The sequence below is a fragment of the Trichosurus vulpecula genome, chromosome 4 (genome assembly GCF_011100635.1).
Source record: "Trichosurus vulpecula isolate mTriVul1 chromosome 4, mTriVul1.pri, whole genome shotgun sequence".
NCBI lineage: Eukaryota > Metazoa > Chordata > Mammalia > Diprotodontia > Phalangeridae > Trichosurus > Trichosurus vulpecula.
This window is the reverse complement of record NC_050576.1, coordinates 135,933,633-135,957,926: the sequence shown is the minus strand read 5'-3', so window position 1 is coordinate 135,957,926 and position 24,294 is coordinate 135,933,633. Positions and strand designations below refer to the sequence as shown.

The 24,294-nt window shown below is 38.4% G+C and overlaps 1 protein-coding gene across 1 annotated transcript in view; it reads left to right on the top strand.

The window, feature by feature from the left end:
* Positions 1-18,414, top strand: part of CATSPERE (catsper channel auxiliary subunit epsilon) — a 159,602-nt gene extending 141,188 nt beyond the window's left edge. The window contains exons 14-17 of the mRNA XM_036755546.1: positions 2,792-2,878; positions 4,745-4,902; positions 8,260-8,313; positions 18,258-18,414. Coding sequence (XP_036611441.1) covers positions 2,792-2,878; positions 4,745-4,902; positions 8,260-8,313; positions 18,258-18,414 — 456 coding nt within the window. The remainder of the gene's footprint in view (positions 1-2,791; positions 2,879-4,744; positions 4,903-8,259; positions 8,314-18,257) is intronic.
* The last annotated feature ends 5,880 nt before the right edge of the window (positions 18,415-24,294 follow it).

The following is a 24,294-nucleotide window of genomic DNA, read 5'->3' as shown; positions in this document are numbered from 1 at the left end:
AATGTGCTTTCACTGCCCTTTATCTCCCCTGTGATACTGCTTCTTTCCCACAGGAATCCATTGCTGTGTTCTTTTTAGGGGCCTACCCAGGACTGCCTTCTATTGATAGCAACCTGAGTACTAGACACTCTCTCCCTATCAAAGCCAACTAGACTATGAAGTCCTTGATAGTGAACACCATGGCTTTACTTCACTTTATCTTAAGAGTAATAGCTAAAGCTAAACCATTCCTCCCATGCAGATTAGTCTAGTTTTTTTCTTAAAAGATACTGAGACATCCTCAGGCTTGGTTGGTATAATAGTAATTAAGGTGGGACTTTTTGCTGTTGACTTTTAATGATTCTGGCCTTTGTTTGAATGGGGCAGATAAAGTGGGATGTTTTTGTATTTCTCAGCACTGAGACAATTGGGAGTCATTGATTTCTATCTGATGTGATACTGGGGGTGGGGAATTTTTCCACACCCAGCCTGGGTGAGGTTGGGCTCCCAGGTCCCTGAACAGAATATATAAGTGCAGAGGTTGGCATTCTCTCTTGGAGCTCTGAGCCACAGCAGGAGTGGCGCGTGACTCTGGGCCAGCCGTGGTAATGAGCTCCCTGGCTGAACGCTCAGATGTTGATAACTACTAATTGTATTTGGTCTTAATTCAGGGTGCTGGTTTTTTCCCCTGAACTAAATAAATGATATTTGTATGCTGGATTAAAGTAAGATTGTTAACCCTTTAACGCTGCTTTCCTTAACAAAGCAGATCAAAAGGACCTGGGCTTGCAGCGTTCTGTGAGCTGGCTGTTGTTGGTTTTGCACCCTCACAGCAGCTGCTAGCCGGATTGTTGAAACAGTTGGCTTGGGAGACTGAGACCTCAGATTCTTGATGTCACTTCCTTGTGGCCTGAGTACAAAGCAGCCATGAGGACCTAGAGGCAATGGGGAGAACAATCTGGGTTGAGGGAAGTTTGGCTGGTTTATTATGATGGTTAATAAACAAGGGAGCTTCCTGGACCTGAATCAAGTCAAGGCGTCCTCAGTGCCTATTTTTGTTGAATATCCTTTTGCTATGGCTAAGTAGATCTCTTTTTGTTAACTTTTTAATGACCTACAAGTATCTCATTTTGTTCCAACATCAAACCTTAAACTACCAGGGGCAGGCTGAAATCAGGCCTAGCCCAAGATATCATCTTGCATAAGTTCTTGATTAATATGGCTTGATTTGAAAACTTAATCTTCACTGTATCTCAATACTACCAGGCCTTATTTTCCAAAGCGATAGCTAACTGAAAGGAACCTAGTAGCCTACTCCATACTAAAATGTTAAAATGGTCCTAACAGCTAGCATTTATAGCATTTATATGGTGCTTTAAGCACTTCGCCCAATTATCCCATTTTAACTTCACAACAACCCCTGGGGGCTAGCTGTTATTATTATCAACTCCATTTTACAAATAAGGAAATTGAGGCACAAGGAGGTCAAGTGACTTGTCCAGGGCCACATAGCTAGTCAATGTCCAAGGCAAGATTTGAATTCAGGTCATCCTTACTCTACCACTTAGCTGCCTCATTAACGATAACAACAACAAAAACCTTATGACTTCTTAATGTGTTACCTCTCACAAGAATATTTATATTTTGAAAGGGAATTCTTAGAGACATAATACTTTAACCCAAAGGACTAACTATAATGGTAGCATTTCATGCACTGTGGCATTCTAGTAAAAGATTTGGAGATAAAGGAAACCTTTCAAGTACTGTTCAAATCCCACTGTATAGTCACCAACAAATAAGATTGTCCTGGCTCATAAGGCCCCGTCGTAATTCCTTAGAATGTTCTTTCTCTCAACCCAGGCTTGATTAAAAAATACATGGGTATCACTAAGTCTCTAAGGGGCTCTTGAGAAGGAGCTTTCTATGATCTTATTTCATTCTATCAGGAAATTGGGGTGGTGGAAAAGAACAAAGGGTATCCTGCTTTATTCAGTCACTTTTCAGTTATGTCTGATTCTTTATGACCCCATTTGGGGTTTTCTTGGCAAAGATACTGGAGTGGTTTGCCATTTCCTTCTCCAGCTCACTTTGTAGATGAGAGAACTGAGGCAAAACAGGGTTAAGTGACTTGCCCAGGGTCACACAGCTAGTAAGTGTCTGAGGCCAGATAAGAACTCAGGATGAGGAGTCTTCCTGACTCCAGGCCTGATCCTCTATCCACTGTGCTACCTAGCGACCCTAGGATTGGTTGCAACTCTGTCCAAATGTGAGCCTTGATGTGCAAACTAAACCATCTTCTCTCCATGATGCCAAATCATAGCTGAAGAGTCAAGTCAATGAGCTGTTTATTTCATTCACACCATACTAAGTAACTAGTTTTATTTCTTTTCACTGAATTGACTTTTTAAATTTGAATTAAAATTGAATTGATATAACTTCCCCAGGCACTCATCTAAACTCAGCTAAACACAGGAAGAAGGGCTTCTCCTGGCAATTCAGTCCGTTGGTCAAATTATTTAATGTAATTTATCTTTCCCACTTAATTTTTGGAGAGACAAGTAGGGGAAAATACCTTTTTTTCTTTTTTTCAAATTTGTGAGGGGAGTTAACTCTTGATGATGATTCTGAAGGCATTCCTTCCTTCCTCCAGAAAGCAGGACCATCATTTGACATTAGTTTGAGAGCAATGATGGAAACATTCCTCCATACAAGTTGTGCAAGTATCATTACTGTGTGGGTTAAGGCCAAGAATCATTAATAATCTTTCAAGGAAAATAAATCTTCTTAACTTTGCAAATACTCTTTTTAACAGGCTGGTTGTGTGAATCAAGCCCAGACATGGGAGTCAATGAAGGCACAAAATGAAAATGTCTCTATTGAAGAGCTCTGGGGCCCTCATGTAAGAAAAATTGGACTTGTATATTGCTTATTAAAACTGGATTACTTTGAATTAAAGGATTATAAGATTTCCATGAGATATAAAACTCGATAGACAACTAGGGGCATGAATATTTTTAAAGCTATAGTCATGTTCTTTAAAATGTTTTGCCATTCCACAGGTTATTGGACCATATGATCATTATGTTCAGAGGTAACATGGCTTCATAGATAGAAAGTCAGATTTGGAATAAGGAAGACTCTATGGTCTAGTCATATTGGCCTATATGCTGCTCCCCTACAATCTGTCTCCCATTTCTATGCTTTCATATTAGCTGTCTGCCAATGCCTAGAAGGCCCTCCCTGTTCACTTCTGCAGATGTCCATTCCCAGTCCCTCCAGCTGTTTGTGCCCTTCCTTCTCAGTCAAACTTCCACCTACTCTGTATGTATCTGTTTATGTACATGTTCTATTCCCCAATCAGAATGTAAATTCTTTGATGGCAGGACTATATCTGCTGGGCCTGGATACTTCAGTTCAAATCCAGCCTCAAACACTTACTGTGTGACCCTGGACGAGGTACTCAACCTGTGTGCCTCAATTTCTTTGCCTATAAAATTGAAATAATAATAGCACCTACCTGCCAGTGTTTTTGTGAGGATCAAATGAGATAATATTTATAAAGTGCTTGGCACACTGCCTGACACATAGTAGGCATCAAATAAATGCTTGTTTCCTTCCTTCCTTCCTTTCCTGAGGCTAGGAGTAGCCATGAGGGATTGGTAATGGTTTTTCTAGCTTTTTTTTCTAGTAATAAAACTCATGAGCCCGAACTGGTATTCCCACCCTGATTATCAGTTGGTATCAATTAGTCAGCCAGACTTAATTAGCTTTTAGAAAGGGATATTTCTTCAGATGGTATAGTTGGTACAAAATATCCCCCTTAAAGATGTGTGACACACTCTCCTACCCAAACATAAGAAGTTTAGAGGAAAGTAAACTCAAGCCTAGAACATATATAGCAAATGGAGGTAACTCAGAGCTCCAGAAATCTTTTAGCTATAGTTCTTAAGAATTTCCTCTCAGTTATGGTATAGCTTTTCTGTTATATTCTTTGTAAAACCTTGAATCTATTTTACTCATCCAATCCAATCTGTCCTTGGCTTCTGTACCAGTAAGGCAATAAACACAACATCAACAATAATCGTGAATGTGCCTATGTAGTTCTGTATCACAAAGTATATGAGATTCTCCATAAAGAAGATAGAGGAAGTATAACATTTATTCAGACACCAGAGAACCATATCCCATAAGCAAATGTTCAGCTCCCACAGCCAGTCAGCCCACTTTATCATAACAGCAAGGAACTTAAAACACCATAAAACAGCCTAAAGCTGCACCATCCCAAAACCTCTCTGACCCCCTGCTGGGGTCTTCCCCAAAACAAACTCACAGTACAGCTAAGTCAGCCTGTTCAGTTCTAACAATCACAAGGGTGGCCATTAGCAGCCATAACATCTCTTTCTCAGCATTATCTGTAACATAACTTTCTTTTCCTGTCAGGAAGCTCCTCCCACCATATAACTTAGGCTTCCTGTGATGTAAGCAGGTCACAAGGCCTATTAATGGGTGGTAAAGATCTTCAAATCTGTTGCTACTACAGCTCCTAATATAAATGAGGTTAGCTGTTCTAGGGATACTACCAGGGCACTAGTGGGAAGTCCAAAACAATATTGCAAATTATACTTAAAAGTTTGTCATCTATGCTTTTTTCTACCCCAGAGATACAGTTGTTAAGCATTTACCAGAACACACCCCTGAATATAGTGAAAGTTTATTTACCAAAATCAGCAAGTAACCTTGATATTTCTGTTTCTCATATATTTAGAATTATAGACACTGCTTTTCATTTGCCATTGGAAAACCTGGAAACCTATTAAAACCATATGAGATCTTCAACTTGTCCAACGAAAATGAAATAGTTTGGGAAAATCAACATGTTGGCTTTTATGTGTTCCGAGCTAAGATCATTGATCCAAACTACAGGTATGTGGAAATTTTTGTATTGTAATAATTTGATAGTTAAAAGCCTTGTAGCAATAATAATAGTAATGAAAAATCATAGGTTTAAAAAGGCAAACCAAGAAAAGAGTAATTATTTTTCTTTAGTATCAGTCAGTTTTCCATACTGAGCAAAAAATAGGATCAGTGGGGTCAAGCAGATATTTTTAAGGTGGGCAAAGCTGAGAATATTTGAAGGCAGAAGAAGAAAGTTTCAAAAAAGAAACTGAGGATGGAGGAGAACTAGGTGGTGGAAGAAAGAGGAGGAAAATGGGATCCATGGGTACAGGTAGAGGGGGTTGCTTTAGAGTGGAGAAGGAATACTTCTTTCTTTGAATTAAGAAGGAAGTGTGAAAAGAAAGGATGGAAAAAAAATAAAGTGTTCAAGTTGTCCATTTAATCTCTACACTTTCTTCTACCCTTGAATTCTATAGCTATTTTTCCTATTGCTACTCATGACTTACTGAGGTCAAGGGACTGTTTTGCATTTTAATCTCTGAATCTCTTCAGGGATTCAGCACAGGGTAGGAAACAAATTAATGCTTGTTGGATTGAATTGAAGGTGAAAAGAATATATAAGGGAACACCTACCCCTTCCCAAAATGACCTCAGAAAAGAAAAGGTGATGAAAATAATGTCCAAATCAGTACAAAAGAAGTATATGTAATTAAAATATTTAGTCAGTCCAATGATTGGCTCTGGTCTACAAACCTAAAATGTGATTATATGTGAAATATACAAATTGCAGCACTACCACACCCAAGGCAAAATTCTTTGCCTTACTTATTTTCCTTAAATTGTCTTCTCCAACAGAAGAGTCAAGCATGTTGTGGCCCATGTGACACTCCTGAGCGAGCTTAACCAGATTAAAATATAATTGGGAAACGTTTAACAAAATAAATAAAAATACAATAGAATATAGATGTTAATATGTGGTTTTCTGAGTCAATATGCACCCCTCAGGGATCTCGATATACTATAGTGGCCCTCATTTCTATTTGCATTTGATACCACTATACAGTATTAGAAAATGAATCCCAAAAAAGGAATGCTTCAATAAGCTCTGAGATATCTATTTTTTTTTATTAAGGATAACCACTTGAAATATAAAGATGCTCATTTTTTAAAATTGTCATATAATTCTCTTCTGTAATTAAATTCCAAATGACAAAGTTCAGTTGTTGGAACAATATTCAACCAAATAACTATTGGTTGCCAGCAATGATTGAGAAAATTCAAATCAACAAGTATTGCTGAGTCCCTGTTATATGCTTAATGTTGTACGATGTTCTTCCCACTCTAAAGACACTTCTATTCTTGTTGGAGAAACAAGATAAACAGATATAAAATGGTTCAATTACCATAAAGATGACATACAAGTAAGCTACAAAGTAATAAATGGTACCCAGTGTAAATGTGATAGGAATTCAGGGAAAAGAAGAAATCACTATAACCTCTCAAATCTCTTTCTCCAACTCTGATCTCTCTTCTGAGCTTACTTCCTTTCACATACTTTAGGTGTATACCTACTTCCTTTCACATACTTTAGATCTCTAATGATCTGGACTATGGTTATCCCTTCCACATCTCCAGGGGTTGGGAGCAGGGTGCTCTGCAATCTGGAAAATCCGTGTAAAAATTTTTGACTGAAAAAAAGCCTGAATTATTATGGTATTAAAAGATAAAATACATTGATGTTATACAATACTATACATACATGTTATGCATTACTGAATTTCTAAACTTTTTCTGTGTTAACTGCTGGCCTTCAAGTGTAAGTCTGTGACTTCCACAATACTCTCCCAAAATTCCCATTTAATTTCTTTTTCTGACCTGCAATACATCGAAACCACAATGAGGAAAGTGACAATGCAGAAGGGTTAACTGTATTCTGTACCTCTTGAACATATCCAGTGCTTTTCTGCTTCAATCTCTTCACTCATTTTCCTTGCTATGCTTGTAATGTTCTCTTACCCTTTCTTCCCCTCTTGAATTTTTACCCATCCTTTAAAGCCCAGTTCAAATGCCACCCCATTCTTGAAACCTTCTCTGTTCCCCACCAGAAGTAATAACCTTCCCCTCAGAAGCAAGGACTCAAGTTTCAGTATATAGGCTGGAGTTACTTTGTAAATAGTTATTACACTTATCTCTCATGCATCTTTAATCTCCTACAAACTCATGTTCAGGAATTCTCTATCCTAAAAATAAACAAAAAAAAAAAAACCATAAACCTTCCTTTAAGCACCACCTCTCCTGGAACCCGTCATCCTAATTCTCCTCTTCACTGTCAAAGTTCTAGAAACAGCAGTTGACCCTGAGACTTCCACTGCCTCACCATCCAGTCATTCCCCAACTCCTAGTAGCACCATTTCCATCTCCACCACTCTACTGAAATTATCTTCCAAGCTCATTAATGACCTCTCTACCAATAAATCCAATGGTCTTATTTCTGCCCTTATCTTCCTTGATATTTCTGCAGCATTTGACAATGTGGACCATTGCCTCCACTCACTATTTTCATAATAGTACACTCTCATGGTTTTCTAACTATTCCTTCTCTGGTTGTTTTAATGAATTAATTAATTAACCATTATATAAGGAGCCGCCCCCCCCCCAAGGTTTTGTCTTTGGCCCTCTTCTCTCTTTATATACATTCCCTTGGTGATCTCAGCAGCTTTCATAGCTTTAATTACCAGTTATGCAGAGAACTTCTAAATCTCTTTCTTCATCCTCAATCTCTCTCCAAAGTTCCAGTACTTCATCTCCGGCTAATTAGATATAGAGCTGAATCTGTCCTGATGGCACCTCAAAATCAGTGTGTCCAAAATTAAATTCATCATGTTAGCAGAAGTCAGTCCTACTGTTCCCCCTAACCCTATCTCCCAGTAACCCAGGCCCATTATCTCATAATCATCTTTAACCCTTGACTCACCCCACATATCCAATTAGCTGCCAAATCCTACCAATCACTCCCCTGAAATATCTCTTATATCGATCCTTTTCTCTCCATTTTCATTGCAGCCACCTTAGTCCAAGTCCTAATCTGTCCTCACCTTTGAAACCAGAGAATCAATTTCGATGACATCATTAATAATTCTACTATTAATAATTCTACTATTAATAATGTCTCTAGGTAGCTACTAAAAGAACCTCTGCCAGGCAATTTAGACATAATATAGGGAAATGAGGTAATCCTCTGTGTCCTTTTCCCCATAGAGAATGGGACAGATGAAGTGGGTTAAACCTCACATTAAATGATTTAGTTGTATTGATATAGATTGTATAGAAATTGGATTTTAAGCATGTTTTTCTCATATTAATTTTAATATTTTTTCTTTGCAGTTTCTGTAACCTAACAGTCACCTTTGCAATCGAGACATTCGGCATAATTCCTGAGTAAGAAATCAATGGGGATTAATTGGGGAAATTATTAAAACATACTAAATCTCCTTACTGAGTACCAAAAATGGAGGGAGGGGGAAGAAAACAAATCTATTTTTTAAAAATTCTGCTGTCTCTAATCCCTGTTATCAAGAATATAATTTACTGTATTGTGCAATGAAAAGTAATTAGTATCTATTGGGAAAAAATAAACATTTGTGTTTTTTAATTGTCAGTAAATACATTATTTTTCTGAATCACAAATAGCTGATTTGGAGGACGAGGTTGGGCTAGGAAATGAAACTCTTTTCCCCACTGCCAAGCATGGCAACCCTTCTTCTTTTCTCTCTTTACATTGTATCATTCATATTCCATATGCAGCAGTTTTCTCCTCTACTGCGCTGACATTGCCTGTTGGTAAAGCTAAGGAAACATGTAGTTCAGGACCTTTCCCTGTTGCTTCAGCCCAAACTCAAGATCACAGGGTCAGAAAGGTCCTAATACCTAAAGCTGTGGTAACTTTGCTTCTCCCTCCCCAAGGCAGGTATTCTTTTTGTTTTTTAAACCTGAGTACCCAGAGCTACAAAGTTCAATACAGTTAGCTCTCCTTTATCCATACTAACAGCCCTTCTAAGCTCAAAGTTTGGGAATGGGGAGACAACACTACGTTTCCATGGTCCCATGAGGATGCTGTGGATTCAAGGACTGATTCCTCCATTTAAGGCCTTCTCTGTTAAGAAAGGGTCAGTGAGGGCAGCTAGGTGGCCTGGTGAGTAGAGCACTGGTCCTGGAGTCTGGAGGACCTGAGTTCAAATCCGGCCTCAGACACTTGAAACATGTACTAGCTGTGTGACCTTAGGCATGTCACTTAACCCCAATTGCCCTACCTTCCCCCCCAGAAAAAGAAAGGATCAGTGACAACGTTACTGCCCAACTGAAGAGAACATTCAAAAATCAGTATCACAAAGAACGTTCCTCTGCCATAATGGGCAACTCAAGATCTGAATAAGGTGGAAAATAGTGACGTATCATTTAGCCATGGTCCCATTCAGATGAAACATTTGTAATCTTCAAATCCAAGAATTTTCAAACAGGAAACGACTTTTGAGATCATCTATTTTACATAAACCTCCCATTTTACTGATGAGAAACTGAGGCAGAGGGATGTTCAATGAATTTTCAAAGGTCACACAGCTATTACCCTGTTTAACTGCTTATATAATCCCCTTACAGATTCCTATGACCTAATGTTATCACTTTTTATAGTTTTAAATTTTACATTTCCCCCAAGACTCCCAGGAAACGTCTGCCTGAATTTTAAGGAAGTCACCAGAAGGTGGGGGTGTTGTTGATTTAAGTCACTCAAACTATAGTCTACTTTGCCCAAGGCAGGTTTTGAATTCAGAGGAATCAAGTTTGTTTGGTTTTTTTTAAAGCCAATCCCTAATGAGACAATACAAACTCTTATTATCAAGATATAACACCGACTTCGAGAGTCATCCTTCTATTGAAAGAATAGAAAATGGATCTAGATCTATATGCATCAAGTACCCTCTACTATCCATTTTCAATGATTCATTCATTCATTCAACGATTCAATTCATTCAAAAATTTATTAAGTACTAGAGATACAAAAAAGAAAGTCAAACAGTCCCTGTCCTCAAAGAATTTACATTCTGGGCCTGGAGGTGGGGAAGATGGGACAATACCCAACATGGGCATAGAAAATGAAATATAAAATGCATACAGAATAATTTCTGAGGAGAGAGCAGATGGACTTTCTATAAGAGGCAGCCCCCAGAGCAAATGAGGGATCCTATGAAGTGGAGATGGGGAAGTGCAGTCCAATCATGGGTGATATCTAGTGCAATCCCAGAGAAGGGAGAATAGCAAGAAGACTGGTTTGGCTAACACAAAGAGCTATGTGCAATTTACCCTGAAAGCTGGGCAGTATAACTAGTTCACCTGATAATAATGTCAGAATATCCTCCTGCCCTCCCAAAAAAAATCTCAGCTAGGTAAAATTTTAAGTCTAATCTAACTAGATGAAATTTAAAAGAAACTAATGTTGAGTCTTATACAGAATCCACTATGCACCTACAGAATAAGGGAAATATGTCTAGATGATCATTCAATGGAGGAAAATTTGTGGGGTTTAAACGTGTTCAACATCAGTCTTATGGTGCAATGTGGCTGCCCAAAGTTATTGTAGCATAATATTGCCCATTGTTATTTTAGGCTAAATTGATAGAAGCACAATATTCAAAAGAAGGGGGAGAATCATCCCTGCACTGAATAGGCCATACCTGGATTGCTGGGTACAATTCTAGATGCTATATTTTTAGAGGGAAAAGCTGGAGTGCATCCAAGGAAGGACTCAAAACAATGTCATATGATAGCGCATTTAAGGAACTAGATACCGTTAGCCTGGAAAAGAGAAGGTATGAAAGTGACCTCCATATAGCTAAAGAACTATGGGAGAGGGAATAAACTCATTCTGGATAGTTCCAAAATTCAAAACAGCAACCAATGGATATAAGGTTACAAAGGGACATATAAAAATGAACTTGCTAACGATTAGGGCTAACCAAAAATGGACCGATTAGTCTGTGAAATAGTGAGCTCGTCACTGGAATTAATCAAGCAGAGGCCAGATAACCATTTGTGAGAGATATTATGGAGTACATTCATGTTTTCAGACCCTATGCAGCTCCTCTGATGAAGGGCTTTTTATATCCCGGCTGCATTTAGCTCATGCTGCCAACTTTTTTTAAAAAGGATAGAGACAGTTCAAACTCATCGAAACAATTTTCCACAACCATTTGCCCTGCTCCATTGCCAAAAATGGATGCTCATTACCTAACTATTTAAACCTTGGTTATGGATAAGACCTCATCTCTGGCTGTCTCTGAATTTCCTTTTTCTTTCTTTTTTCCTTCCTTCCTCTTTTCTTTCTTTCCTTCCTTTTCTTTTCCTACCGAGTTTGAAAGTACAGTATCCACTCACAGGCTCAATCCCACCAGTGACTGATATGGGAGCACTGACCTGGTCTGTTACCAATATGGGCCTGTTTGACCCTCTTTAGGCAGCCTGGTGTTCCCCCGTTCCCAGGAACTCACCATTTTGATGTTGGACTTAGTGAGGACACTCAATTGACTTTAGCCCTACTACTGCATCTCAGAACTCTAGAGCTCAAGTGATCCACCCTGATACCAGGGATCAGTCTAGCTCTGACTTTCACCTCCTGGCCTGTGCTTGAAACCCCTGGATTAGTAACTCAAGCCTTTCCCAAATAATCCAACTTCTTTTTTCCCTGGACTTGCTCATTTCAATGCCAATGGTTTAGCCCACTGGACAATGTCCTATTCTATCCTTTGACTTATAGGAATTTTATTTAACTGAATCTTCATCAGGCAAATGGGAGAGAATCGTACGCCCTCCTCCAACTCCTCTCCCCATTACCCTGATGATTAACATGACTGTGACCATTTTTAAAGACATCCTTATAAAACTCCAAGTACCCCCAACACTACAGCACCATATTTGTGATTATATATAAATAAGCTAAGGTGGCCCACACGTTCCCCTGTTGTCAGGAGATTGGGACACACTGGGATGGACATAGATGCAGAAAGGCCCACCAGTGCTGACATTCACGACCTCAAAGGAAAGCTCCCTTTCTAGGCCTCGCTGCTCTGAAGGAAGTAAACCAAGTGCCAAGAACACAAAGTAAACTTTATATACCCAATTGATTAAATGCTGGATATAGAAACTGTAGAACATAGCAAATAAGCTAGAACCAACCAGGAGATTCACATCACTACATCAGAAAGAGGCAGAAATAGTTCAAAATTTGATCCATAGAACTTCATCATCTATAATATGACTCTCCTACTCCAGTTATTTGAGCTTTGACTCTGGCTGGACACAGATCTCATCCCTACCTACTCCTGACCTTGGGTTTCCATACCCCAAAATAATTGTCGGCTTCTGGCTTGATCTTCCATCCCAAAGACTGATGAACCATGAGCATTCTCAGATGACTCTCTCTGCTTCTCTTTATAAAGGAAACTTATTTTATTTAGTGTCTCAAGTCTTTCCCACTTAGTGTCTTCATGTAACGTATTGCTTCAATTGCTCCCTATGGATTCTGTCCCTGTTCTATCCTTTGATATGGGGGGAGCAGAATTCTATGATCTATAATCTTTCTGGCTACAGAGAGCCAGACCTAACTTTGGCATGAGAGAAAAAAGCACTGGATTTGTAGTCGGAAAATATTCATTTGAATCCCAGATCTCCTACTTACTACTTTTTTTAATGAATGAATGAATATTTTATTAAGCACTTACTATATGCAAAGTGATAGAAATACAAATAGAAAAGCAAGACTCCTCGCTACTCTCAAAGAGTTCATGATCTAATGTGGGAAACCACAAATAGGAAGTTTCAGTAGCAAGTCAGATAGAAAGCTCTCATGGTCCTTAGGCAGCAGTGGCAAAGCAGATGGTAAGACCTCTTCTTTAATGTGGCTTCCACTGATAAAATCATTTTTCTGATTTTAAACAATCTGACACTGCCAAGGACTACAGTGTTGAGAACTTTCTTTCCCCAGCCTCTAGTGGCTGTGGTTGTTGAGGAGGCCAAGCCTGGCTGCATTTCCACATGGATTTCTATTTCTGGATTTCCCTTCCTCTATGATGACTGTGAAGACCAGAATTACAGAGCTGGTGGGAGGGAGGGGTTGGTAGTGGTGGGGAGACACTGCTCTTCCCAGACTCCTCAGGTTCAGAGTCCTGGGTTCCCTCCCCTAGGTTCTGAGGAGAGGTGGTGGTCAAGGTGGTAGCAGCCATCTGACTTTTGTGGCATAACCTTTGTGTTTCAGGCATATAGTAGGTACTTAATGAAGTTTTCTTTAAACTGAACTGAATTCCATGAATAAATATACCACATAATTATATTTGGAAGTTTGACAGACCTTTAGAAATCATCAAGTCCAACCTCCACACCTGAAGTAAGTCCAAGCTCAGTAATTCATTCATTAACTAGTTTTAAACTTTTATTATTTATTTTTAACATTCATTTTTTGAGTTCTGATTTCTGTCCCCATGCCTGAAACTTCCCCCAACCCATCCATTGTGAAGGCAAGAAATGTGATATTAATTATACATGTAAAATCATACAAAACATACTTCCATATTAGCTATGTTGCAATAAAAAATTAGCAAGAAAAATAAAGTTAAATAATGCTTCAACCTGCATTTAGACTCCATCAGTTCTTTCTCTGGAGGTAGATAACATTTTTCCTCATGAGTCTTTTGGGAGTGTTTTAGACCATTGTACTACAGAGAACAGTTAAGTCATTCACAGTTATTCATCATACAATATTGCTGTTACTATATACAATGCTCTCCTGGTTCTGTTCAGTTCACTTCACATCAGGTCATATAAGTCTTCCCAGGTTTTGCCAAAACCATCCTGTTCATCATTTCTGATAGCTTGAGTGTTTCATTACAATCTTACATCACAATTTGTTCAGCCATTCCTCAATTAATGGGCATCCCCTCAGTTTCCAATTCTTTGCCACCACAAAAAGAGCTCCTATAAATATTTTTGTACATGTAGACCCATTTCTTTTCATCGTTTTGGGATACGGACCTAGTAGTGCTATTGCCCGGTCAAAGAGTAGGCACAATTTTATAGCCCTTTAGACATAGTCACAAATTGCTCTCCAGAATGGTTAGATCTGTTCACAACTTCGCCAATAGTGCATTAGTATCCCAATTTTCTCACATCCCCTTCAACATTTGTCATTTTCCTTTTCCGTCATATTAGCCTTGTTAGAATTTTATTTAAAATTTTTGCATCAATATTCATTAGAAAAATTGGTCTATAGTTTTCTTTCTCTGTTTTTGCTCCTCCCCGCTTAGGTATCAGCACCATATTTGTGTCATAAAAGGAATATGATAGGATTCCTTCTTTGCCTATTTTTCCAAATAAATATAGAATTGGAATTAATTGTTTTTCAAATTCTTGGTAGAATTCACATCTGGTTATGGGAGTTTTTTCTTAGGGACCTTATTTATGGCTTGTTTAATTTCTTTTTCTAAGATAGGATCATTTAAGTATTCTATTTCCTCTCCTGTTAATCTGTTAACATAGTTTTGTAAATGTTCATCTATTTCATTTAGATTTGCCATCTCTAGTGCTTATATAGAAATCTTCCAAGATAACATCATTACTGTATTTTTTTAAACATTGTATTAATTAAATTATAGAATTTTAAGAATGTCAAGGTACTTCTGCTCTACTTACTACTTTTGTGACCTAGAATGAGTAACTTAATCTCAATTGACTTCAATTCCATCATCTATAAAACAAAAAGATTGAACTAGATGATCTCTCTTTTAGCTCTATATCTAAATAGCTTCTTCAGTTAATCTAGCTGTCACTTGGCTCCTGGACTCTTCCTGTCTCTCTGCTGCCCTCCAGTGACAGCATGTACATATAGCCTGCTATTTAATTCTTTGAGGGCTGGAAGCAACAGTCCAGGATCAATAGCTCCATCCACAGAGGTTCCCAAAGTGGGTGATACTGCCCCTGGTAGTGGCCTCAGGTGCAACTGGGGTGACTGAACAAAAATAAGGGGGTGGTGGAAGCATACGGAAAGAAAATTTTGAAAAACTGTTTGTATGTTTCATCTGTTTTGTAACAGAGTTAAAGTCCTAGGGATTACATTATTTTCCAAATAAAAACACAATTATGCAAGTTATAACCTATCAGTGATCAAGTCCACTGACAGATCTTAATAAGCAAGTGTTGGCAGGCAAGTGTTTCACACATTGTCAGGAAGTCCAACATGCATCAGCAGGAATATGTTCTTGAAATGATTTGTTTACAATACAATACTATATGGTTACATGATACAATATTGTGTCATCAAAATTTCAATGCAGGAAAAAAACCCACAAATTTACAATAAATTATTAAATTAAAATGCATCTTTTTTTTAAAAATTATATATTTTTTTGAAATGACACAAATTTCAAAAAAAATTGTTAAAGAGTTAACGAAAGTAAATTTCCAGGAGGCACTGGGTAATTTTTTCAAAGAAGGGGGCAGGAGACCAAATAGGTTTGGGAACCTCTCATCTACAGGGTTGGACTAAGCAACCTCTATGGTTCTTTGATATTCTTAAGATTCTATAATTTAATGAACCAATACAGTCAATGTTTAAAGAAATACATTAATAATGTTTGCCCCACAATTAGCTTGGAAGATTTCTATTTGAGTGGTATAGATGGCAAATGTGGAATAGCAGGTCATCAAGTTCTAGTCATCATGGAAATAATAGCCCTTTGCTAAATGACTGAAAACATGTTGGTTTATGCTATGTAATACCAAAAGATTCATCTGAAAAATCCCGAACACTAATCTATGGGACTCAGGAGAAGCGTATAAGAGAAAAACTGTTGGACAATGCTTGCAAAGAGACTGTGGGAGAGGATGCACGCCAAATAAATTCACATCCACATACGTGCAGAAGAAATGTAGGATATATTAATTTAAGCATAGCTATATATTCCTCATGGACTATGAGAAGGAAGGAAGAAGAGACAGACAGACAGAAAGGAAGAAGAGACAGACAGAGGGAGAGGGAGAGAGAAAGAGTATCAAGTTGTTTTACCTATGTTTTCACTTGGGGCAACTAGGTGGTATGGTATATAAAGTATTGGGCCTCAAGTCAGTAAGACCTAAGTTCAAATCCAGCCTCAGACATTTATTAGCTCTATGACCCTGGACATGTCATATAACCTCTGTTTGCCTCTGTTTCCTCACCTACAAAATGGAACCTATTTCAAAGGGTTGTGAAATGACAATGACACGATACTTATGAAGCATTTAGGACAATACCTTGCATATAGTAGGTGCTATATTATGCTTATTCTTTTCTTCCCAACCATTCCTCCATATCTCTTTTGACTTTGCCATACAGGAAGTTGAGGAGAGGGCCTTCTCCCCAATCATGATATTTTTATCTAATATTTTTGTCCTGCTCCTCCATCAAGGTTCATTTACTGAGTTAGTGCATTCCACAAACATGTTTAATAAATGCTGAAGTAAATTAAATTTTACAATAAATATGTTTTAGATTGTTTGGCTTGTTTTTTTCCTGAATGCATTACTTTGTATTTTCCCTCATAAGACACTTCTATGCCTTCTCTCATATCTTGATATCATCCTGCAATTAAATCTACTCAGTTTTGCTAAAAACTTCTCCATCTCCAAGAGTAAAAAGAAAGAATTCACTGTATTTTCTCTCCTCTTACTAATTTTTAGAAGCTATATTCCCTTATGATAGTACTTTGACTTTCCCTTTGCCATGCAAGGAATCTGGGGATTCCCCCAAGCACCTGATATTTTGAGCCATTTTTCCTGGGCTTCCAAAAGGGCATTTTAAAAATAATCTTCATAACTCTGAGTCATAACTTTTTTAACTCTTCCATTTTTTTCTGTAATGAAAGCCTACATTTTGTCATATTTTCTCTATTTTTTAGTCATGGTCTATGATTCCATCATTATGGGGGAACATGAAGTTGTGGAAACTCCTTTCATTGATTTTAAATCAGAGGATTCTCCTCTAACACATTCTTTTAGAGAATCTGAGTCACAGAGAGGTTCTAGAACCACCACAACTACCACCACAGTCACACAGTTAAGTATATATCAAAGGCAGAGCTATGCTAACCTTCTATCCACTGTATCATACTATTTCTCATTGCTATATCTTTCACTCTCAACACAAAGGCTAGTCTTGGAGCCAGGAGAACCTGCATTCAGGGCTTGCCACTGACATATTCTGGCTTTGTGCCCCTAGGAAGGTCATGTAAATGCTTAGTGCTCAAGAGAATTCTCCAAAACCTCAAGTTACAGTTTTCTGATGATATGCATGGATGAACAGAATTTTTACCTTGAGAGACCCCCATAGCCATGACATTACAGGTCCAAAAAAAATGTATTCATCTACAGTTATCTTTTTTTTTTTTTGGTGAGGCAGTCAAGGTTAAGTGACTTGCCTAAGGTCACACAGCTAGTAAGTGTCAAGTGTCTGAGGCCGGATCTGAACTCAGGTCCTACTGACTCCAGGGCCGGTGCTTGTTGAGTCATTTTTCAGTCATGTCTGACTCTTCGTAATCGTCCTTTGGGGTTTTCTTGGGAAAAATACTGAAGTAGTTTGCCATTTCCTTTACCAGCTCATTTTACGGTTGAGGAAATTGAGGCAAACTGAGGGTGAAGTGACTTGCCCAGGGTCACACAGCTAAGATGAGTCTTTCTGACTCCAGGCCTGGCATTCTATCCCTTGTACCACCTACCTGCCTATTCCCTCCTGTAGCAGTGCCTGTTTCCAAGACCAAGTCTGTATTTCCCTTCCTTGTTTATTCTAGAATTACCTGTTCTAGAAAGTAATCACCAACCTTATCTAGACACCTTACCTACGCTTCTCATCCGAGTAAAATATCTGTGTTGGAAGCCCCCAACATTACCCAATATGCCTCTAGTAGAACATAAGCTCCTTGAGGGCAGGACTGTAGGGTTTTTTGTTTGTTTGTTTTCTATGTGTGTATGTGTATACATATATATGTATACACACACACATACATCTAGCACAGTGGTACTTTGCACAGCTCTAGTCACTTATAAATGCTAATTGGATTAGTTTGGTTCAGATTGCTACCTGACTTTATCTTCCACTCGTTTTTATGCATCAGTTTACACTTTAACACGCTTCACAAACAAGATAACCACAACAGCACATCACAATGGTTTTCACATCACAGGGCTAAGATTCTGAAATTTAAAACAAACAAAACCCTGAATTAAGATTTACAGAAATAAAGAACTAGTAAAAATAAATTCAGGCCTAATAAGTAATTCTTTTTCATTTTGCTTTTCTATTTCAGAACAGATAACTATCTGGTTTTGCTTATCATGTTGGGTGTGATATTTGTGGTCTTCATTTGCCTGATCGCGAGCTACTTCCAGTATTTAAAGTTTTTTCGAAAATTTATTTATGAACCATCTCTAGAATCGAAACGTAAAAAGAAACGAAAACATTAGCAAGACTCCAAACCACATAAGGATTGTTTACTTATGTTGTTTTTTGTTGTTGTTGTTGTTATAAGGGAGGAATAAGAAAAAAAAATTATCTTGCCCATAGTAAATAAGTGCATTTAGGAACCAAATTTAGCATGTGAAAGATGTTCTCTGAGTTACCCCTAGACTTAAAGTTTTTCCTATTTTTGTGTGATATGTTTCCTTAAATTGCATCTAATTTTAAAAGATTCTGAATATTTCCATGCTACATTTCAAATAGATCTAAGCTTCACTAGCATGGTTACTTCTGTGAAACAAATATAATAAGTTCTAAAGTAGTTGATGTTCCCCATAGGAGTGTGCCATAAGAAATTGCCTGGTCGGATACACCAGTTTGAAGCTTACTTAATAGCATGTACATTTAGGAAACCTGAAATCTGAACTAGTATAAATCCGAGAAACTGAAAAGATGATAAATTCACATTTGAAATATTTTCTGTAGTAAAGTTTGGGGCTGTTCTTATTTGGTTTTTTTGTTTGTTTTACATCGAAAGGCGGCAGCTATTTGTTTTGTTGATGGTTATTAAGTTTACAATTTTCAAAAAACATTTAAGGAATAGTTGATTCTCTATATTAAAAATAAGTCCATTTTAAACCTTGAAATAAAAAAATTGTGTTTCCTCATTGATTTGAACATTGAATGATAATAAAACCATCTCAGCTGCTCCAAACAATTCATATTTTCTAGGAGTTTTGGCAAAGCTAAAATATTGTATTTCTTCTGCTTTCATTACTCCAAAAACTACTCATCTATGTTTTCATTTGACAAGTGGTATTTAGAAATCTGAAGGCATTGGTATGAAATAATTATCTTTTTAATCTCCTTGTTAAATAATTTATGGAAGATTTTAATGAATTAATAAAATTTCAGTTAGTTTGGTTTATGGTCTTTCATGGAGTTCTACAAACAGAATGTGCCTAAGCCTTCAATGGGAATATCCTACCACTGGGTCAACCCACCATGACTTTTGGATAGTTTTCCTGGCCTCCTACCTTATGAGGTCACTCTGTGAATCAGACTCCTGACTGATTTTCCCTGGTGTCTTTCTGTCAACTCATTTGATCAGTTTGGTCTTCTATCTAGTAACCACCACCCATGTATTACTGTCTTTCCATTTGGGGGTGGGGCCACAAATGCTCTTGCCATACCGGTGAAGTTTTAATAAAAACGTTCTGCCTCCAAATATCATTTTTGGATGTACAGCATATGGAGTGGAATCTTTATTAATATAGCTTGCCCAGTAATCCTGAAATATTAGTATGGCTATCTTAATAGAATGAAAGAGACAAAAATTGTGCATATAAAGACAAGTTATGACTAGAAGGACAAAATGGCTAAAGTCCAAGAGCCAGGTTTCAGCCGGCGAGGCTGAGCAAGCACAGACTCCCATCCAACCCCTGCTTTTATCCTCTGGAGATTCATTACCCTATGTAGCCCCTATCGAAATCGAAGTCCTCCCAACTCCTTACTCTCACAGATATAAGTCAGATCCCTGAAGAAGGCTATTTTTCCCCCTCAGGATTCTAGAAATACCCAAGGGGTCAGGGTGCTCTTTCTCTAATGCTATTAGCTTAAGCCCCTTTTGCTGTATGTTTCCCCCAGATCTATTACCACTAATTAGAGTCCCAGTTCCATTTAACCAGGTAACAACAATTAGCTTTAACAATTTGATGTTTATTGGGATAATATAGCAATGACAGAAGTTGCAAAGCATTACCCTTAACACCTAGCACACTCTGGCCTATACCACTTTGATCCATAGGAAGAGTGGGCTCAAATTTAGCCCAACTGCCACAATGCATTTGACCCACCAAGTTCACATCTGAATTCAGCATAACCAGTGGGCAGGGTCATTCCTTTGCTTAAAGGGCCAGGCTTCTCGGATTAAACCCTTGGTCCCAGGGCTGTGCTGGCATACTGGACCTAGCTGGCCACCGGGACTGAGGTTTGACTGGGACTTTGGCTCCCAGCCTTCTGTCACTCAGCATTCCAGCCTTTCAAAGTTCTTAAGTTCATAGCAATCTCCAATACTCCCTCACCTGAGAGCAGGAAGAAAAAGAGCAGAAGCCCACATTACCTATAGGCCCCAGGTAGGAAAGGCGCAGGGTCTCTCAGAATATCTCTCACTTGAACACAACCAGGGAGAAGAGTGCAAATGTCCTGGCCAGTTAGCATTCTCGATTTCAACTCAGCAGTCGTTCCCTTTTTCACATGGTAAGGGGTTCAGAAACAAAATTACTACAAATGTTCTGATATGGGAAGCAGAATCCTTCTATTACAAGTTATGTTGGGGGTAATGCTTTGTAACTTCTGCTATTGATGTATCTTCCGAATAAATACCCACTTGTTAAAGTTAATTGTTAATTGATTAAACAGAACTGGGACACCAAGCACTGGTGATAGATATTGGGCAAAACAAACTACTATAGCAATGGAAATAAAGGTAGATTGAGGCAGCAAAGATCCAAGCATTTTCAATTTATTAGCTAGGCTAGTAATAGCCCATAAATGGAGGTCAATGACTTCTCAGTAGTCCAAGACCCCCCAGTGAGGGAAGGGTTAACAGGATGACAGAGCAAAATCTTCAGCATCATAGGTGTGTCTTCTTCTGACTGACCAAAAAACAAAAAAGTGGAAAAAAACATCCTCTGACATAAGTTCGATATTATGATTGTTTAGTCCTCCCCTCCTGAAACCCCCTTAATTATAAATAAGATGTGTGATTCAGGTATGAAGACAAAGGTAAGGCAATCTCAATTGGTAGACATTTCAGTGAAGAAATGGGGTAAGTGTCCTATCAGCTCCTCCCTATGACAACATCCTTGGGAGATGAGATGGGTTCTCAGGTCAAGAGTAGTCTGCAGGCAATGAAGATTTGATGAATGGGAGTTGTGGCAACAATTTAGATTGAAGAGAATGACTTTTAGGTGGGTTTCCCCAGAATGTGGTTGGTAGGCGAAGTTATATTGGTGGAGGTATAAGTCACAAGAGTTGACCTGAGGTTACCTGAGTACACTTGCAGGGATAAGGGATTTAGACTTACAGAGGGAGAGAGAATATTAAATCTACGCTGGCTTGATTAAATCACATTATAAATAAAATTAAAAATCAATTTTAAATTTCACAATTCCCCTCCTTTGATTCTTGAAAGGCCATGCCTCCCATAAATCACCTAGCCTTATTAAAATTACAAATAAAGTATAGTAAAAAAATGTATGTCTGTTGTTCAGTCATGGTATATTTCAATGGCCAAAGGCTGCTTCCTTTACTTCGGGTTAACTGGCTAGATTTCTTTCTCAAAAACCAAGCCTTAAACCCACCTCACTCTGGAGCTCATAGATTGGACAATAGGTCCCTGCCCTTCTAGCACAGAGTGAATGTAAATACTAAATTTCTAAATATTAAACTAAATACTAAGTTTCTCTTTTGGCCAGGAACCCTGAGGGTCTTCCCCTCCCAGTTTGAATTTTTTTTTTGAGTTTTTGATTAAAGAGACCATCCCTTGATTAACTTCTTACAGAGGCCTATACACTGAATAGGTATTACCTCATTCACAGTGAGCACCTGAAAAGACCTTAGCCTAAAAGGGCCAGAATGTGTCCTGGACCATCTCCAGTCATCCTGGTGAATATCAGGCCACTGGACTCAGATGGCTCTGGAGGAGAAAGTGAGGCTGGTGACCTTGCACAGCCCTCCCTCACTCAAATCAAAGACAATTGCAAGTCATGTCATCATTTCCCTGATATCAACAACCATCCTTGTTCAGTCATATCTGACTCTGTAACCCCATTTGGGGTTTTCTTGGCAAAGATACTGAAGTGGTTCCTTCTCAGGTTCATTTTACAGATGAGGAAACTGAGGTAAACAGTTATATGACTTGCCCAGGGTCACACAGTAAGTGTCTGAGGCCAGATTTGAGCTCAGGTCTTCCTGACTCCAGTCCCAGTACTCTCTCCACTACACTACCTGTAGCTGTTCCCTGTCATTCTATAATGATTAGTAAAGCTGAAGCAATAGTTAAAAAATCAAAAAACAAAAACTACTGGATTAAAAGACAATTCATCCTTGCAAAGATGCTTCTCGGTCAATACAACAGAACTCTAGGAATCAGTTTTGAGAAAACCATAATACAAGTAATACAACAGTTAATACAACCCAAAAGATAATGATGAGGCCTACGTCCAAGAGAGTGAATTTAGGGTAGCTAGTATGCTTTCTCTTCCTAGCCTGGAAAATATCAAAGAAAACCAAGAAGAGGGGTCCCACCATGAGCTATCATTAAGTGTTCCATGGGCTTCTGTCAAAATTAGTATTTCTGTCAAAATACATTGGAGCTCACCGATATTTAATAATTTTCCCTCACCAATTAATTTAAGTACAATAGGCTCCCCTAGAAGCATCAGTGAGCATATCTAAGGCCAAGTTGTTCTTCAGGACTACTTTTGCTAAAGATTTAACCTCTACCTAGAGAAAGGAGATAGCACTGGATTTGTCTGAGAGATGGCTTGGGTTATATCTTCGGCTAGTTTTTCCATCTCTATAGAAATGTTCCTAATTGAGTCTATTTATTACTGCCATGGGCGCAATAGCCCAAAAGCATCTTTGTCCCGCAGTAGAGGTGGCTATAGAATTTGGTCTAGATCTCTTTTTACATGCATGTGACCAGGCTCCTAAATTCCTAGCAGTTTTCTAATTGGCCTATATAGTGATTATGAACTGATATTAGTGGAGCCATTCACATACGCTACCCCACGTCCTCTACAACCCTAGGGGAAGAGAGAAGTAAACTGACACACTACAGATGTAAAATTGACCTGAGATTACCAGGCCCCATGGGAATTCTGGATATAGTGGTGAAGAATATTAACAGTTACAAAAGTTATGTTTTTGGGTTGACTGTCACTGAGCCTAGAGTAATAAGTACAGGTGAATGTCATTAAAGAGAATGAGATTGTATTTTATGTCATTCCCCATATATGTAGTAGTTGCTAGACTTTTATCCTTTTCAACACATAGTTCAAAGGTGGGCAGAGGTTGAGTAAATGGGAGTGAGGAAACCCGGTACTTGAAAGTCACTGCAGGTAAAGAGTTAAATTTCACTGAGACTTGTAAGTTCTTAGATGTCGGAATGTTACTGACACTGGTTGTGCCCAATTAGATAGATTCAAACTGGTACTAGTAATTTCATAGATAACAAAAACAAAAGGTGCAAATGACACATTAGGTAACCTGTAATCCCTATCACTTACAAATAGTGGCATGGTTTCATTTGCCTGGACAGGAACAGACCCCCATGAGACAGTAGTGCTCTGATGGAGCTGATAACATGCCCAGCACGTGATGGGGCCCAATGGTTTTGGCTTGGTGTAAAATATGTCTTCCCTGACCATGAAATCTAATGACAGCATTATTCATTGCCCAATCATCATAAGAGGATGGAGCTGGAAGAGTGCTGTAGGTGACAATGCTAAAATTAAAATGACAGCACAACTGAAGTATATGCTAATTAAATCTGAGTAGTCACCAGCCCTTGGAATGGACCTTCCAAGGCAGGTTGAGTGTAGCAGGCTCGAGGGCAATTCTTGATGTATGTTTTGTCACCAGGATGGAAGTCATGTAGCAAAACATCTAAAGGACTGGTCTGTACAGTTCCTGCTTCGTGGAGTTTTTTCAGTCTACACTGCAGCTCCCAGATGTAAAAGGCAGGAGACGTGTATCCTCCTAGCAAAGATGTGTATACTGAGGTTTTGCTTTAACCAAAATGCATTTCAGAATGAGAGATACACAGTTCCCTCCTTGGTCTGCTTTGCAGATGGAACAAAGCAAGGGGAAGTACTTCTGGC